This window comes from Miniopterus schreibersii, assembly GCF_964146895.1.
Source record: "Miniopterus schreibersii genome assembly, chromosome: 18".
In the NCBI taxonomy this organism is placed as follows: Eukaryota; Metazoa; Chordata; class Mammalia; order Chiroptera; family Miniopteridae; genus Miniopterus; species Miniopterus schreibersii.
This window is the reverse complement of record NC_138121.1, coordinates 7,305,221-7,322,679: the sequence shown is the minus strand read 5'-3', so window position 1 is coordinate 7,322,679 and position 17,459 is coordinate 7,305,221. Positions and strand designations below refer to the sequence as shown.

Here is a 17,459-nt window from a genome sequence, read left to right as displayed (position 1 = left end):
GTGTGGCACTGGGTGAGTGACTTCCAATGAAAGGCCTTGTGAAGCTGTTGCCTTCTCAGGTCTCCTGGTTAGAAACTTATGGGTGAGGCTGATGTTTTAGAGAATAAACCATTGTTGATAAAAACAATCCACACAGTTGTTAGAGGGACTGGTTAACTATGATATCCATTCTATAAATATTATGCAGCCACTAAAAGAAAACACTGGGGCCCCGCGGGTGTGGCTCAGTGGTTGAGCATCGACCTATGACCCAAGAGATAGCAGCTTGATCCCCAGTCAGGGCACATACCTGGTTGTGGCTCCATCCCAGTAGGTGGCATGGTAAAGGCAGCCGATCAATGACTCTCTCATCATTGATATTTCTATCTCTCTTCCTCTCTCTTCCTCTCTCTGAAATCAATAAAGACATATTAATAAAAAAAAAAAAAGTTAAAAAAGAAAACACTGGGACAGAAAAATGTTAGAGGAATGTTAAGTGAAAAAAACTTCAGAAGAGTATGTATAGTATGTAGAGTATGTATAGTATGTATAGTATGTTAAAAACCACACAGATGTTTTTAGAAATACATTTAATAATTCATCTCTAGGAAGTAAAACGCAGTAGGTGGATGAAGAAATTCTTACTCTAACCTTTATACCTTGTACTCTGAATTTTTATGATGAGCACATACAGGCATTCCTCTGAGATACTGCGGGTTCTGTTCCAGACCACCGCAATAAAGCAAGTCATGATCTTTTTGCTGGCTGAGGGTCTTGCCTTCAATTAGTAAAACACACAACATCTGTGAAGCTAAATAAAACAAGGCCTGTATTACTTTGGGGGATGGGTTTGTAAATCGAAGTGTCGAGAACAAAGAGGATTAAAGTGCAAAGCCCAACCATTGAAAGCCCTTGTCCTGTGACTGTCCGCAGTCGCTTTCCCAAGTCCATTCAGTTTCTGAAGGTGGAGTCAAAAACCTTAAAGGAAGACTTGCTGTTCCTGGCTCTCTGCTGAGAACTAGTGCTGTCTGCTCAGTCCTTGGCCAACATAATGCCCCACGGGTGAGAAAACTGTCCTGTAATGCGCCGTCTCGTGCCTCTTCTGTTACCCATTCCTAGACAAATGTTTATGGGTCAGCTCAGAGACGAAAAATGAGACCATTTGAAGGCTTCCAGCGCAAAGCTATTGTCATTTGTCCCACTGACGAGGACTTAAAAGACCGAACAATAAAGCGAACCGACGAGGAAGGGAAGGATGTCCCAGATCACGCTGTCTTGGAAATGAAAGGTAGGAGATGAGTGATCCCAGAGGAACGTCTCAATAGGGTTCTTTAAGAAAAAGCTCCTTGCAGAGTTTTTCTCTCCCCCAGCTCCTTTTTTTTTGCTTCTGCTTTGTCCCTTCCCTGTCTAGTGCAGCTGTGAAGGGGAAAGTTGTTCATCTCTCCCTTGTGGCAAGGTTTTCAGACAGGGGGCTGGGACAGGATGATGGAGGGAATGTGGGAGCAAATGCTAGAGACCTGCATGCTACCTGCCTCTGGCCCCCACTGAGTGGGCTGGCTGAGCAAGTCTCAGTTTGCTTCCCAGGTTCTACCTGTCTCGCCTGCTCCTTGGGGTGAGGCTGGAGGGAGCATTTATCAACACTGGTTTGGTGGATCTTAGCTGCCTCTTCAGGAAATGGAGAAGACGTCTTTGTTAGCCACTGGCCATTGTCAGAGAGGCTGAGGTTGGGATCCTGTCTCGTCTCTCTTGCTTACTACTACAGTGTCCTGGTTGTGGAGGGGGCCGCACCTCCAAAGGCACTGACCTACTTGTTCCCTCTGGGGCCGTCCCTTCCTCCTAGCCAACTTCACGCTGCCAGATGTTGGTGACTTCCTGGATGAGGTGCTGTTCATTGAGCTGCAGCGAGAAGAAGCAGACAAGCTGGTGAGGCAATACAACGAGGAAGGCCGCAAGGCCGGGCCACCCCCTGAAAAGCGCTTTGACAACCGAGGTGGCAGTGGCTTCCGGGGCCGCGGGGGTGGCGGCGGTTTCCAGCGCTATGACAACCGAGGCCCGCCTGGGGGCAACCGAGGCGGCTTCCAGAACCGAGGAGGAGGCAGTGGTGGAGGAGGCAACTACCGAGGAGGTGAGCTCCCTGCACTTCTGGTTCCAGGGTCAGGGCTGGGCTTTGTGACTCTTTATTCAGTCAGTAGGTGAAGGTTCCCTAACCCCGGCCCGAACTCCGAGAGAACCAGGGTGAGACAGGCTCAAGGGCCTCAGGGAGATGCTCCCACTCCTGTTTCCCCTGGGCGCTTGCCCATTTGTATGTCACATTACTGTCATTTTTGTGACTCTTCCCATCTGACCTTTAGCTCCTTGAGAATGGGGGCCAGAGTTTACTGCCAGTCCTGCGTCCCAGCTCAGGACCTGGTGTAAGTCAAACATTAGGATTGCTTTTGGATTTTGATTTTAAAACAAATGGAGAAAGGGGCTTAGAGAGGTTAACTTACCCAGAATTTGCCCAGCTAAATCTAGAGTTGGGATCAAGTGACCCAGAGTCCAAGTTCTTAGTCACTTAAGTTCTACTGTCTCTGCACTAAAGTGTATGATCATAATTGAACAAGCATGCCCTACCATGTTTTGGTCATGTGCTGGATAGTTCAGGGACACAGCCATGACTCAGACAGACACATCATCCTGTAGTGACAATCCAGAAGGATTCTGGGCTTAATAGGAAAGCCCAGGGGAACTGTGACCTTAGGTGGCACCTGACCCAATCTGTAGGGAAGCAGGGCTCAGGAAAGTCCTTTTGAGATGCCTAAGCTAAGGTCCAGAGGCCAGTAGGACTTGGAAAAGGGAAGGGTCTCAGGTTCAAGAAACAACTGCATGAGGGCTCAGGAGAGACTGGCCCATTTGGACAAGGCTGACGAGGACTGTCCCCAGTGCTTGGCATCCCCCCTCTTCCAGAACATCTCTTCCAATTTATTCAACAGCTGTCGAGATGCTGAGGACGCCATAGAAACCAAGACAAACCTGTCAGCCAACAGTGATGACCGAGTGTCATCAGGGCTGTGTGGTGGAGTATGCCCAGAGGGGCTGCTTTGTTCATTTGGCTGAGCTCCTGCTCTGAACCTGGCCACACCGGGGCTGCAGCAGTCACCAAGTCAGCCCAGCTCCTGAGGAGCCCAATTGGAGAATGACAGGCCTCTCTGGTTTCTCCAATGCAGGTTTCAACCGCAGCGGAGGTGGTGGCTACAACCAGAACCGCTGGGGTAACAATAGCCGGGATAACAACAACTCCAACAACCGAGGCAGCTACAACCGAGCTCCCCAGCAGCAGCCACCCCCTCAGCAGCCACCACCGCCACAGCCACCACCACAGCAGCCACCGCCACCACCCACCTACAGCCCTGCTCGGAACCCACCAGGAGTCAGCAGCTACAGCAAGAACAACAATATCCCTGGCTCAAGCGTCAGTACCAGCACCCCCACTATCAGCAGCTACAGCCCTCCACAGGTAAGAAGAGGTGGGGCCAGGGAAGTCGCCAACACCCGCTTCAGCCCATCTCCACTCCTACCTCCAATCCTGCCCTTCTTTCTCCCAGACAGTGCTTATGACGAGGATGGACCCTAGCCATCTCCAGGTCCCTCCAGCAAGTACATTTCTCTTGGCTGTGTCACTGGTTCACTGAATCCCCAAGAAAGCACTCAGAGTTGCCCCTCGCCCAGGCTGGAAGGGGCTGATTCCCTTGTCTTCAGGATGTGGAGACAAGGCCCTAAGGTTAATAAGGACTTGGCCTTTGCTCTGAGACCTTCATCCCGAGCAGCTCCAGACTCAGTTCCAGTTCTCAGAAAGCCAGTGCTTGGACTCTGGTATGCACAGGCCCCTGTCAGCCAGAGCAGTCTCCTTTTATTGCGCAGCCGTTGCCTGAATACCTTTCACATGCCAGGCCTGGGAACAGCTGCCAGGAGACAGATGAATGGTTCCCCCGCCTTGGTCTAACAAGAATATTTTGTAAAACAGTAATTGAGCTGGCACAAATTCAAGCCCCTGCCCTGAAACATCCTGGGTTTGTGACCTTGGAAGGACAGCCTCACCTCTCAGACCTCCTTTTCCTCATAAAGGACTAGAGTTGTTCATAGAACTCACATCCAAAGTTTTGTGGGAGATGGGTGGTGGCATTATAGCTTCATGGGGAAAGCTCTGGAACTAGGCAGATCTGGGGTCAAGTCCTGGCTCTCTGCCACTATTTAGCTGTGTCACTTGGGCCCAATCAATATTTTACCTCCCTGAGTCTTTGCTTCCTTCTCGGTAAATTGAGGCTAATGGAACGTACCTCTCAGAGCTGGTGGGGGGATTGGGTGAGTTAATGATACAGTCTGGACATGGGAAGCACTTAGGAAATTGCCACTGTTTTTCTCAGCAGCTCTTCTCATAACAACTACCACGACTCACTGAGAACCGAGTGGCTCGCGCACAAAAGCTTATTGAGTACACAGGGCAACCAGAGCGCAGTTCTGTTGTAATTTTCACTTTACGGGGGAAACAACACCCTGGAATTTCAAGAGATGCCTGTGCTTTGTTCCCCAGAGTCTCAGAGTCCAGAGCATAGTTCTGTATCCTTTCCTACCCACCTGCCCTGCCATGTCGCTACCCCACCTCCCCCTCAGTCCTCAGACTCCACCAGGGAAGTTCCTTTGTGAGCCCGCTGCTTACAAAGGCCCTTCCTTCACCCCAGCTGAGCTGGCTATTTCACCGAGCCCTGGTTTTTCCCCCCACTTTCCAGCCAAGTTACAGCCAGCCACCCTACAACCAGGGAGGTTACAGCCAGGGCTATACAGCCCCACCACCTCCACCTCCACCACCACCTGCCTACAACTATGGGAGCTACGGTGGCTACACCCCGGCCCCCTACACCCCACCGCCACCCCCCACCGCACAGACCTACCCTCAGCCCAGCTATAACCAGTATCAGCAGGTAGGTGCCAGATGGGGCCACGGGTTGGAGAGGCTGGGGGCAATGGAGTGGAGAGACTTTCAGGGGCCCTTGTGGGTGTGTATTCCCAGACTTGAGTCCTTGCTTATCCCAAGAAGATGAGCAGCCTGCCAGGGATTCACCTGATATTGCCAGTCCATTTGGTGAACATTTTGCACTGGCTGCTGAATAGCTGGTGTCCTAGCCCCTCCATAGTGCAGCAGGAAAGGGTATAGCAGCACCATGGCCAGTGTCCATTCCAGTGGCTGGTGCTAAGCCACCACACCTGCGATTAAGTATTTTGAATGTGGTACTTACCTAGACCTGAAAAGGGCCTTAGGTTGGCAAGCCAGGAGACCTGGGCTTTAGTCCCATACTGCCCACCCACCCAGGTGGCATCAGGTCAGTCCTTTGTCCTCCCTAGGTGCCTTGATTTCTCTGTCAGGGGACCCATGTGTCAGCTGTTGTCACTGTACCCATCTCCACCCTGGGTTAGAGTGGGGTGAGGGGAGGAGCCAACTGTAGGTCTGGATGAGGGACAACTTGGTACTTTTGGTTTCTCCCCAGTATGCTCAGCAGTGGAACCAGTACTATCAGAACCAGTGGCCACCGTACTATGGGAACTACGACTACGGGAGCTACACCGGGAACACACAGGGGGGCACAAGCACTCAGTAGCCAGTGTGCCCCGGAGGCCCCCACCGGCTTCCTCCACCAGCGCCCACCTCGGCCCCTCATCTGCCCCCACTGGGTCCTGTGGTGCTGGGGGACAGGTCATCCCAGGGCTGCCTCCCTCTAGCCCGCCGCCTCCCCTCTGAGGGGCTTCTTCCCCCACAGGGCTGGGCATTTTTCTCTGGATTCAAACAGGCAACGACGACCTTCATTTTCTTTCTCTCCCCACCTCCTTCCTCCTCCTCTTCCCGTCCTCCTCTCTGACTAAATACACCCCTCCCTCAGTCATGCAGTGAGGCTACAGTGGCTGAGGGGAGGACCTGTTTCTGTCCACTCTTCCCAGCCCTGCTCCAGCCCCTCAGCTTCCCAGACCCTCATGCAGTTGGTTGTAAATTCTTCCAGGAGCTGTTTTACTGTCTACTTTTCAGGATTTAAAAAAAAAAAAAAATCAAAAAATTTTTTAAAAAAAGTTTAAAAAGCAAAATTTGGAGGGAGGAAGCAGTGACAGATATTTTTTTGGTAATTATGCTTTTTTTAATTTTTAGAATTTGTCTGTTTTTACTGTGGGTCGGCTATTGATATTTCATCAGGATAACCATTTCTTTGCTGAGTTCAGGCAACCATCGAAGAACCACACCCTCAAAACAAAACCACAGAATCATCTTTAACCTAACTTTTTATACAATGTCTCAGTTTCCCATAACTTTGCACACAAGCTTCTGTGTTGAGTTGAATTGTAACTGCTTTTTGTATTTGGAGAGAGTGTGACTATTGAACTTGAAACCTTTTATTCCAGGCGTCTTGGTAGTTTCTGGTGGGATTGAGCGGGCGAGAAAGGAAAGGGGGGGGGGGCTCCTTCTCTTCAGAATATGAAGTTTTCCCTACTGCCTCCTCTCCAGAGATCTCCCAGGTGCCAGACCTAAAGGTTTTTCCTACGGTGATCCTCTGATTATTTTTACTTCCCCTTGACCCATATGTTTTAACAGGATTTTAACAAACTGCACTTATTAAGAAATGTGTTTGCCCTGTTTTGTTTTGTTTTGTTTTCTTTCAATAAATGACATGGCATCTCCTAGCAGGAAGGAAGAAGGGTTGAAACCTTGAAGTGTTACTGCAATTGGCCTTTAATTGGGGTGGGGGGCCTTTTCAAGGGGACATTATTTACCATTCATTAAACACTTAATGAGGGATTTGTGCCTGGCCCTGTTTTTGGTGCTAGGGATGCCCCCTTAGAGCTGTGGCCCTCCGTTTAAAACCCACTAGTTCATTTTTGAAGTGGTTCTCTGGTCCCTGCCCTTTCCAGTCCACTCAGAGTCCCAAATCTCCAAGAATTTGTTTAGAAGGCATGGAACCAGATCCCTGGGTGTGGAGGGTAAGTAGGGCCCTAGGAGGAGACCAGAGCTAGACTCTTGGGGGTCATTACTGGGTGTGACTGCTCATCTACCTCAGGTCTGGCCTGTGAGCTAGACTTAGGGTAGTCCCTGCCTGTGCATCTGGGTCCAGTCAAGTGGAGATTCCAGGAGCTTCTTTATCCAGCCAATAGGTTAGGTGCTTGCTCTGTTCTTCACCCAGTCTGGGTGGTGCTGAGGAACAGCATGGCCAAGGCAGTCCTGGACCCTGCCCTCCCAGGGCTCCCAGTCCACAGGTAACATGGGCCCCTCATCAAATGGTGATAGCACCAAGCAGTCAGCTGTGAGAGCCTGGGGTGGGGGTGGGGGGGTGGCTTCCCTAGAGAAGGGACAATATTTTAAAATAGGGAGTGAGGACATTCTCATTGCATTCCCACAGCCCATCCTCCTCCTCCTCCAGCAATTTGAGTCAGTTCTTCATTCCCTCTGGACATGCTGTGTTCCTGGCCCTTGGTGAGGGACAGTGCTGGAGCACAGGAGTGGCCAGGTCAGCCCCATCCCTTCATCTCAGCCTTGTGGAGGAGACAGTACAAAAGAGGCTGAATCCTTTTGAGGTCAAGGTGGGATGTCTGAATGTAATAAGGAGCCAAGGTTGGTGGCTACTTGGACTAAAAAGGACGCTGGAGTAAGTGTCCCCTCTCCCTGCTAAGGGAGGGCCTCCTGCCTGGGAAGTTCCCTTACCAACGCTGGTCCATGTGTTGGGCAACAGCGCCCTCTGCTGGCATGGTGATAACGTTTGCGTGTAGTCCCCACCTATCCTGTGGGAAATATCCTGGGAATGCAAACTGCTCCTGGCCAGTGTCTGGATTACTGCACCAGCCTCCTGACATCTCCCTTACCTCCAGTCCCTTACCCTGATACCCCCTGCCCCTGCCCCACAGGATATAAAGGAGCTCAGACTACTTAATACGGCTTACAAGGCCCCATGCCTGGCCCCTGATGACCTCACTAGCTTATCTTTTGCTGCTCCCCCTTGGATCAGTGGTTTGTTCTGGGGAAGTCACAAGTCCCTTGAAGAATCTACAAATGCCATGAGCCAAATCCACATGTATGTGGAATTTTGCATAAAGATTTGTGAGGTTCTAAGTCCTCTGCAGCCCAAACAAGGCCTTCAAGTTAGAATTCTTCCTCTTCCTGGGCCATCCTGCAGTCCTTATAGCAACCAGAACTACCCATGTGTATCCTCCCCTCTGGATCTTTGCCTCGCCCATCTCCCTGCCTGACACCCTTCCCTACCCCCCTTCCTCTAGTCCTAAGTCATCTTTCAAGACTTAGCTTGGGCATCCCGTCCTCCCAAAAGAAGCCTTCCCTGGCCCTCCAGAATGGGGTGGCAGCTCCCTTAGCCCTTTCAGTCCATCATAGCCCTGGACACTCTGGGTGATCACTGATGACATGTCTGTCTACTTTTGGTAAACACCTGAGTCCCTACCTAAGGCAAATCAGTTTTCTAAGTCCACGGTTTTCTCCCAGGGAGACATCTGCAGATTGTCCCAGTTCTCACCACCCATCTCATGCTAGCAGGGACTGGGTGTGATGACAGTGCAAGAGACAAGACTTAAGTTATTCTTTGACGTGGTGAAGAAATAAAGGGGTAGACGCGGCTCTAAACTGGAGGACAAACCCTTTGAGGCACTGAAGGGTTTCTCAACCAACCAACCATCCATCCCAAATCAAGTATGCCGGGCTCTTGGAGTCACAGCAGTAAACAGGTTGAACAACAATTCATCTCCCTCCTGATATTCCAATTTCGTAGCGATTCAGCTTGGGGGTGGGGGCGAACGGAACGGAAGGGCCTCTCTGACCCTGGAGCCCTTTCCCTTCCTGGCTACGGAGGGTGGGACCTGAGGGAGACACGCATGCGCTTAGGGAGGTCAGCCTTCGGTCCGGAACTTTGGTTCTGGGCGCAGCGGAGCATCGGGACCTCAGGTTGTGTGCTCAGCCGGAAGGGGCCGCTGAGGGCGTCGGGCCGAGTTTACCGCGGCGGTTAATAAGCGTAGAAGACCAGGATGGAGGCTGTGGCGACTGCGGCGGCGGCGAAGGCACCCGATGAAGGTGAGGTCCAGGCGACGCGGAGGCAGCGGGAGGGTGGGGCTGCGGGGTCTTTGGGAAGTTATTCCCAGAGCGCGAAGGAGGACTGTTTATAGGGGGACACCTGCCCTCGGCCTTACCTGCCCCTTCAGCACTTTGTCCAGAGTAACCCCTCTCGCTGCGGGCTGACCTGTACTCCATCCCCTTCCCGGAAATTAATCTGTTCCACGTTCCAGGCCAGCCTTTTCCTTGTCCCAGCCTAACCCAGTTCCTTACCAGGCTGATTCTCAGGTTAACGTAAACCTCGCCCCTGTCCCCAGCTTACTCTACCTTTGCATCGGCCAACCTGTTTCTCAAGTTACCTTCTTCATTTTGACAAATTGACCCTTCCCTTTCCCCAGACTAACCCTCCTCCTGCCCCATGCAAACTCTACTTGCCTCAGACTAACGGCTTCCTCCATTTCATTCCAATTCTTCTTCCCCCAAAGTTCACAGCCCCTTCTGCCACCCCGGGGTGCTTAATCCATTTCTGTGCTCCCCCGATCTCTCTCTCCTTGGAGTTTTAAATCTATTTCTCCTAATGCCTTCCTATGAATATCTAAAATGCTGTTGTTTTGCTCATCTTAAAATTCCATCCCGCTGCTTCAGAGTAATGCCATGTGGGGTGAGGTGTGTTTGGGAAGCTGAAACATGACTGGCCAAGAACTGATCACTGTTGAAGCTGGCTGACTGGAGTAGGGGTGGGGGGCTCTCTATTTCTGTAAAAGTTTGAAATTTTCCATAATTAAAAAAAAATCTTTTAACCTAAAAAGAAAATCTATCCCTTAATCCCATGCTGCCTTCCAGAAACCATCTATCTTTTCCAAAGAGTCATCCATACTTGTTTCCATTTCCTCACCTCCCACCCACTGCAGTCTGGCTTTTACCTTTAGGTACTGCCCTGCTTAAGGTCCCCAGTGACCTCCCTGTGTCACCCCATTCAGGCTTTTTCTTGTTAGATGATACGGAGAATACAATGCTATTGACCCGCTCTGTCCTTTTTTAAAGTTTTCCCTTGGTTTCTCTGACACCCCTCTTTCCGATTTCCTTCCTATTTCTCAAGCTCAGCCTCTATTGCTGTAGCAAATTACCACAAACTGGGTGGCTTAAAACAACAGAAATTTATTCTCTCACAATTCTAGAGGCCAGAGTCTGAAACCAGTGTCACCAGGCTGATATCTCCTTACAGGCTGCACAGAGCCCAGTTCTGGGCACTGGGGGGAGCTAAGCTGGAATCCGGTTCCACCCAAACCCCTAGACAAGGTGGAAGCAGTGGAAGGAGTGCCAAGGGCCCTGGACAGTGATGCCCCTGAGGCCAAGAACACAGCAGTGAGTGCTATGCTGCATGCCGTGGCTGCCAGCCGCCTGCCTGTATGCAGCCAGCAGCAAGGAGAACCGGACCTGACTGAGCAGGAGAAGGTGGCCATCCTGGGCCAGCTGTACCAGGAGAAGCCGCTGGTGTTTCTGGAGCGTTTCCGCACAAGCCTCCGCGAGGAGCACCTGGCCTGCTTTGGCCACTTGCGTGGTGACCACCGTGCAGACTTCTACTGTGCTGAGGTGGCCCGACAGGGCACAGCCCGACCCCGCACCCTGCGCACCCGCCTGCGCAACAGGCGCTACGCCGCCCTGCGTGAGCTCATCCAAGGTATGGGGGCAGATGGGCTGGACAGGAGGGGAAACTGAGGCAGAGTAAATAAGAAGTATGCAAGAGCAGAAACACAGAGATCCTGGGAGATAAGTGTTGAGACAGGGACACAGGGAGAGACTGAGACAGATGTGAAGTGACAGGTGAGATAGGGCTACACAAACAGGGACCCAGGGGAAGAGAATGGGAATGACAGAAGTACCATTTCACATCTATGAGCCGAGGACAGAGTGCCTAGCACCATGATAACTGGTTATCCTTCGGGAAAATTAGATCCCTCCCTCATACCAAACACAAAGGCATTGCTGGAAACCTAGGAGAGTGTGTTTATGACCCTGGGGACACAAAGGCCCTCTCAAACAAGACACACGTGAAAAGCATGAAGGAAAACATCAGTACCTGTTTGACTGTGACATGACAAGTGTTTTTGTGACCAAAGACACCAGAACTAAAGCCAAAAGATGAGAGCAAATGAAGCAGAGAGTGAATGAAGTTTCTAGTTAGGGCGAAGGCATGGGCTGACGGAAATGGAAAGAGTGGGACACAGCGACAGATGAGCAAAATGAAGACAGGAAAGAGAATGAATGAAGGGGGTTGGGTGACAGAAACTGAGTCAGAGAAGGAGAGGGAAAAACAGACCCAGAAAGAGGGTGACAGTCAGGGAAAAGGAGGGAGAAAACAGAATCTGTTGAGAAACATAAAAGCTGGGCGTAAGAGAGGGCAAGATGGAAGGTAGGACAGGGACATTCACCACTGGTGCTCCAGAGGCCAGGATTTGGGTAGATTCCCACCCTGGGCTCTGAAGGTAGGGCTAGGACCAGTGGGTGGGAGGGGCCAAGCTTGGTTTAACTTTTCTGAGGGACAGAGCTGCCCATGCAGGAACAAGCAGCCAGGAGAGATGCAGAGGACCTGGGTTTGGGGTGATGGGGATACCAGGCCCACCTGGGGGGTGGCTGCAGAGAGGAACACTAGGGAGAGGTGAGGTCTGGGGTCTGAAAGACCACCAGGAACGGTACACCTGGGCAGAGGCCCTGGCCTACCTTATCCCATGCACACATGTGCCAGCTCCACACAGATGTACACTTTCGTGCCAGATGTGTGCACCAACTGCCAGAATGAGGCTCAACAGACAGGCCCACACAGCTTATAGACTGCCCATACATCTGCCTGTAACATCCTGCTCCAACTCCAGTTACACAGGTACCCATGGCAGTGTGCTGACAGCCGTGGGAGGGTGCGGGCAGGAGCTTGTGAGTCCTGCCTGGCGCATTGTCCAGGGGCCCCAGGCCACTAGGGGCAGATGTTCATGGGCCTGACTCTGCACACATGCTTGGACACATGAGTACACATGCAGATATGGGCCTGGTCACACACATGTGCTCAGAGGCATGCGTGAGTACTGGTGGCCACAGGACCTCAGGCATCTGTATATTTTCCTACATTTTTGAATGTGTACACACTCACACTTAGGCATTCATGTCTTCCTACCAGCCTGATCACACACACGCATGGATATACGTCTGCTCAGACACCTTCACCCTACATGCAGCCCCTGACCTCATCCACGGGCTCCTCACCCCACCCTGTCTCTGTGCAGAGGGCGAGTACTTCAGTGATGAGCAGATGCGGTTCCGGGCCCCACTGCTGTATGAGCAGTACATCGGGCAGTACCTAACCCAGGAGGAGCTTAGTGCCCGCACCCCGGCCCAGCAGCCACCCAAGCCAGGCTCCCCTGGCACGCCTGCTTGCCCGCTGTCTGACCTGCTGCTCCAGTCCTACCAAGAGCGGGAACTGCAGCAACGGCTGCTCCAGCAGCAGGAGGAGGAGGAGGCCTGCCTGGAGGAGGAGGAAGAAGAGGAGGACAGTGACAAGGAAGGTGAGAGCCAGCAGCAGGGGGCCCCAGTATCCGAACTTCACAGTCCTGGGCCTGCCTGTCTCCCAGGCTGGGCCCCATCTGCAAGAGCAGACATCGAGTCCCTCCCCTGCCTGACCCAGGTGCCCTGTGTGCCCTAGCCTATCCCATCCTCCTGCATCTCTGCCCCCAGTCCTCAAAAGCACCAAGGAATCCCTCACCTCCCAGCCTTTGCTCCTGTCCCTATGCCTTCCCTTCACCCCCCTTCATATGTCCAGTTCTGACCCTGTTCTCCAGCCCCCGGAAACTGGTTGTCATTATGTGCTTGGTGTGTTCTCCAGGAGGGCAGGGACTACAGGCTTTCTGGTCACTGCTGTGTTCCCATTGCCACCCAGTACAAAGGAGGCAGCTCTCTGGACTGTGTTCAGTGCCTACCTGAGTGTAGCCCTCACACTCCTGCACTGTGGATGTCTCCTCCACAGACCAGAGTCCTGGCAAAGACTCAGAGACCTGGGTACCTGACTCAGAGGAGAGGCTGATCCTGCGGGAAGAGTTTACCAGCCGCATGCACCAGCGCTTCCTGGACGGCAAGGACGGGGACTTTGACTACAGGTGCTTTGTGCCCCACCTCCCCATCCCCTAACCCAGCACCCTACAGCCCTCAACCACATGCCAGATCCCAGGCACCTCCATGGAGGGCCTCCCTTTGTGGTGCTAGAAGGCCCCAGAACAGTTCCAGGCTGTGGGCCCTGGGGTCAGACAGCCTCAGGGTTTTAGATCAGCCAAAGATCAGTGGGTGACCTTGGATGAGCTTTGTCCATCTGAGAGCCTCTGTCCTCCAAATGTGAGGAAGGGATGAGCAGGGCTGACATTCAACTCGGTATTGATAAAGCATTGAGACATTCCTACTCTGGCAAGTGGGGTGTTCTGGCAGGGTGCCACTACCCCCAGGCCTCCCAAGTGTCCCCCAGGACCCCACACCTCCTCATGCTGCAGGAAGTGATCCCTGGCAGAGCTAATGTGTGGCGGGGAGGAGCCTGTGGTGAGTGCCCCTGCAGTGCTGGTAGATAATTTCTCCAGTGTAACCCCAGGGGCGAGGTGCATGGCCACCTGCTTTGAAAAGGACTTTGCCACCAGGGAGAAGGGCACAGCGAAACATCAGAACCAGAGAGAAGTGGTTTGTCTGCGGCAGTCTCGCCTTGTGGTCCCCAGTGGCGGTGTGGCAACAGAGGGCCCTGGTTTCAAACCAGCTCTGATACCATGTGAACAAGCAGACTTTGGTGGCACATCAGTTGAATGGGGATCACAACAGCCCCTGGCCCACGCAGAGCCAGAGACAGTATCACTGGCCCAATCTCAGTGCCTGGGCTCTGGAGTCTAGTCCAGCTGATCACTTCCAGCCAGGGCCAGCCTCATAGCCTGAGTTTCCACAGGGCAGTGAGCGAGCGCCTGGGCCATGGGAGCCCTCAGGGAACCATTGCTGTCGTAAAACCCACAAGGAACCTGGGCCTGGCGTGAGGAATGGGGAATGGTAGGGACTGAAGCCAGTCCCCTCTCCAGAGGGCGCTGCTGGGCATCATTGCCGCATGGTCCCTCCTGGTTTTCAGCCACCTCATGCTGAGTGGCTGCTGTGTCCAGGCTGGGGATAAAGCAGGGAACAAAAGCTATGAGAAGGTTCCCTGCCCTGAAGGGGTTCCCACTATAGTAAGGAAAACAAACAGCAAGCATTTGTTGGTGATGGGCCATGAAGAAAAGTGAAGGGAGAAGGGGGAGATAAGGTAGCCGGGGAAGGCCCTCTGAGCAACAAGTGAGGGGTAAGCAACAAATATCTGGGGGAAGAGTGTTCCTGGCAGGGGGAACAGCAGATGCAAGAGCCCTGAGGTGGCACAGAGGAGTAGTAAGGCTCCCCGAGTGGCGGGACCAGGCAGGGCTAGGAGGTCTCATTAGAGGGGGCAGCAGATCAGACAGTGCTTTCTGCATGGAAGTGAGCTTGAGAAGAGCTGAGGGAGAATTTGGAGTGGGGCCAGGCTTGCAGTTTAGGATCACTTGTCCCCTTAGTGCAGTTTCGGGCCTCAGCATAATTCTTTGTGCAGGGGGCTTTACTTTGTGCACCAAAATGCTGAGTAATGCCCCTGCCTCCACCCTCTGGGTTCCAGTCGCAGCCCTGTAGTTGTGATAACCAAATGTCTCCAGTTATCACCAGATGTCGTCTCGGGGGACAAAGCCTTCCTGGTTGAGAACCACTGCCTTGGGAATGTGGGCCCCAGTGTCACCACACCACACCTTCCAGCTTTTCAAGAGAAACCAGAAGTTTTTATGTAAAATCTCTGATTTCAATCCCTGAGATACGCAACATCCCTCACCAGGGGTTAGCTGGGACTTAGAGCTGCCAGCATATGGGCCTTTGATCTCAGGGGTCCTGAGCCATGTCCCCAGCTTCTCCAAAGGCTGAGGAGCAGATAGGTGGAGACTGGGGCGCAGGGGAGCACCAGACTGACAGCCCCCCTCTCTGCAGCACTGTGGACGATAACCCCGACTTTGACAACCTGGACATCGTGGCCCGGGATGAGGAGGAGAGGTACTTTGACGGAGAGGAGCCTGAGGACGCGCCTAGCCCAGAGCCAGACGGGGACTGATGGCCTGGCCCCCCGCCCTGCCCCACTGAAACAAGGCAGCTGACCGGAGGCTGGCTCGGACTTTCTCTAGGGGCCCCAGCGCAGCTGCCCACCCGCCAGCCTCACAGGGTCTGGTCCCATCTCCCGCTGCCCCTCCCACTGTGTCTGCAGTTCCCTGCCTCCCCCAGCCCAGCCCTGCTTCCCCGCCTTCATTGCTGTTTCTCTGGCTTTCTTTCTCTGTCTTTGGTCTCTTTTTCTCCCTGCCTTTCTGTCTTCTGCTTTCTGTCTCTCTCTCCACCTCAGTCTCTTTTTTTCCTCTTTGCCTTTGTTTTTCTCCTCACTCTGTGCCTTGGCCTCTCTCCCCACAACAGAGTGAACCTCCCCTTGCCCAAGGCCAGCAGGGCCCTTTGTAGCTAGAGCCAGCCAGGTCGACACCAGTGCCCAACTTGGGGGCAGGCTGATCCCTGGCCCCAGAGCAGCTCACTGTCTCCCCTTCTGGTCCCGGCCTGTCATTCACCTGTCCTGTGTGTGTCCAGCCCTCCTTGCCTCTGTTATGTTCCCTTCTTTCCGTCAGCCTTGTGGGCCTATGGTTCTTCCTGTCAGTCCGTTTCCATCTTGGCCTCTGTGCTGTCTCTGTCTGTAAGCCTTTATCTCTGGGGTTCAGTGCCATTCCCAGGCTGGCTGCTGAGTATGGCCTCACTGCAGGCAGGGGGGAGACCACAGAGGTGGCCACAGCTGTTACCTCTCCATCAGGACCCAGGCCTGGGCGGGGTGGGCAGGAGAAGCACTGGGAATCATGGGCCTGCCAGCTTGGGTGTGGGGGGAGGGGTATAGGGAGGTCGGGGACTTTCCCCTCCCAGCCCACGGCCCCCCTCTGCCCAGCCACAATTTTCCCTTTCTTCACTTCCTCTGCCTCCCTCTCCCTCCTGTTTACACTCCCCAAATACGCACAGGCTGTTATCATGGGTCCTGAGTCATCCCCCACACACAGGCTGCCCCTCGTCTCTGCCCCAGCCAGCCACAGGGCCCGCCCCACGGAGCCCCCTGCCTCCCCGGGCTAATGGGAGCCAGATGGCCGCCTGGTGACTCAGCCCCAGGCCTGTGGGAACCCAGGCATCCCGCCTTCCCATGCCCCCACACCCAGCTCATGCTCCTCCGGTAGACACACATGGAAAAGGGCCGTCTGCTGGAGGAGGGCACAGCCAAGGGTCAGGGAGGTGGGGTCTGGGGACCTCTCAGTCTTGTGTGCAGGAGTGGTGGCATCCTTCCAGAGCCAAGCCTGAAGGACTCTCCCAGCTGCCTCCTGGGCCCAGAGTGAGCAGAGACCTTGAGACCACCTAGGGGCATGGCTCTTGACCCTCCTAGACTCAGCTGCGCCTTCTGGGTCAACCAGAATTAGAGCCAGACACAGAAAGTGAGAGCTGGACGGGCGCCGAGGGACATTCAGGCTGTCCAGTGAGACTTAAGAAAAGGAAAGTTCTGGTTTCTGAGCAGTTCTATTCTATGCCAGGCCCAAGTGAGGTGCACCGAATCCTCCAGACAGCCCTGTAAACTAGAGACTCAGCTCATAGAGGGGTCAAGGGAGGCCCAGGAAGGAGGGCAGCCATCGGAAACGCAGGTCTGAAAGCACAAGTCCTGGAGAGCTCTCCGGCCTGCCTGTCAGCTGTTGGGCCACTAGGTGGGCGGATGCACAGACGTCCTCAGATGGGAAGACAGAAGAGTTAGCTGTGGATAGCAGCTAAGCTTTGGGGACCTCTGGTGCCAGGCACTGTCCTCCACATAGACATGACCGAATCATCTTGATGGAGAAGTCAGTATTTGAATCACAACCATCACAGCGTCCTGTGTGCCTCCTGCTCTCAGTATTGATAATCCCCTCCCAGAGGGGCCAGGGCAGTCCAGCCAGGCTGACTCAGGAGAGACCTCTCCTGGTACTTGTGCCCGTGCCCTCAGGTTGTGAGCGCTCGTATTCCAGGCATCAGCCCTTCGTGCACATTTTTCACTGATCATTCGATCATTAAATTTGTGATGTACTTTGCCGTACGTAAATTTGTTAGGTGTTTTTTTTTAAGTGAACACAGCCGTTGATTAAGAATTAGGATGAGTCAGGTGGTGGAGATGACAATTTCTAGCTGAGATGGAGGTGGGGCCGGTCAAGAGGGATGGAGAGACCTCCCGCAGGTCACAGCCTCAGACCTGGAGGTGCCCCAGTGGCCTGTTCCTAGCTCCCGGGTCTGGGGTTGGGGTGGGTGGAGAGGCTGAGTC

General features: G+C 53.5%; 2 protein-coding genes across 3 annotated transcripts in view; both read left to right on the top strand.

Annotated features, from left to right (window-relative positions):
- The window catches only part of HNRNPUL1 (heterogeneous nuclear ribonucleoprotein U like 1), a 29,028-nt gene extending 22,317 nt beyond the window's left edge, over positions 1-6,711 (top strand). The window contains exons 11-15 of the mRNA XM_081118871.1: positions 1,099-1,267; positions 1,820-2,104; positions 3,186-3,475; positions 4,746-4,937; positions 5,502-6,711. Coding sequence (XP_080974997.1) covers positions 1,099-1,267; positions 1,820-2,104; positions 3,186-3,475; positions 4,746-4,937; positions 5,502-5,612 — 1,047 coding nt within the window. The 3' untranslated portion in view covers positions 5,613-6,711. The remainder of the gene's footprint in view (positions 1-1,098; positions 1,268-1,819; positions 2,105-3,185; positions 3,476-4,745; positions 4,938-5,501) is intronic.
- Positions 6,712-8,932: 2,221 nt separating this feature from the next.
- Positions 8,933-17,237, top strand: CCDC97 (coiled-coil domain containing 97). 2 transcript variants are annotated; one of them, XM_081118869.1, is made up of 5 exons: positions 8,933-9,067; positions 10,272-10,727; positions 12,325-12,603; positions 13,062-13,191; positions 15,095-17,237. In XM_081118869.1, the coding sequence occupies exons 1-5, from the start codon at positions 9,022-9,024 to the stop codon at positions 15,213-15,215; spliced, it is 1,032 nt and encodes a 343-aa protein (XP_080974995.1). In that variant the 5' UTR covers positions 8,933-9,021; the 3' UTR covers positions 15,216-17,237. The 2 variants fall into 2 exon arrangements, with proteins under 2 accessions (XP_080974995.1, XP_080974996.1); XM_081118870.1 differs by having other exon boundaries at positions 8,945-9,067; positions 10,225-10,727.
- The last annotated feature ends 222 nt before the right edge of the window (positions 17,238-17,459 follow it).

Excerpts from the sequence above, each read along its gene's own strand:
- CCDC97 (XM_081118869.1), top strand. The coding sequence starts at position 9,022 with ATGGAGGCTGTGGCGACTGCGGCGGCGGCGAAGGCACCCGATGAAG. Across the intron at positions 9,068-10,271 it reads GGCGAAGGCACCCGATGAAG|GCTGCACAGAGCCCAGTTCT; the intron begins GTGAGGTCCAGG and ends ATCTCCTTACAG. Across the intron at positions 12,604-13,061 it reads GGAGGACAGTGACAAGGAAG|ACCAGAGTCCTGGCAAAGAC; the intron begins GTGAGAGCCAGC and ends TCTCCTCCACAG.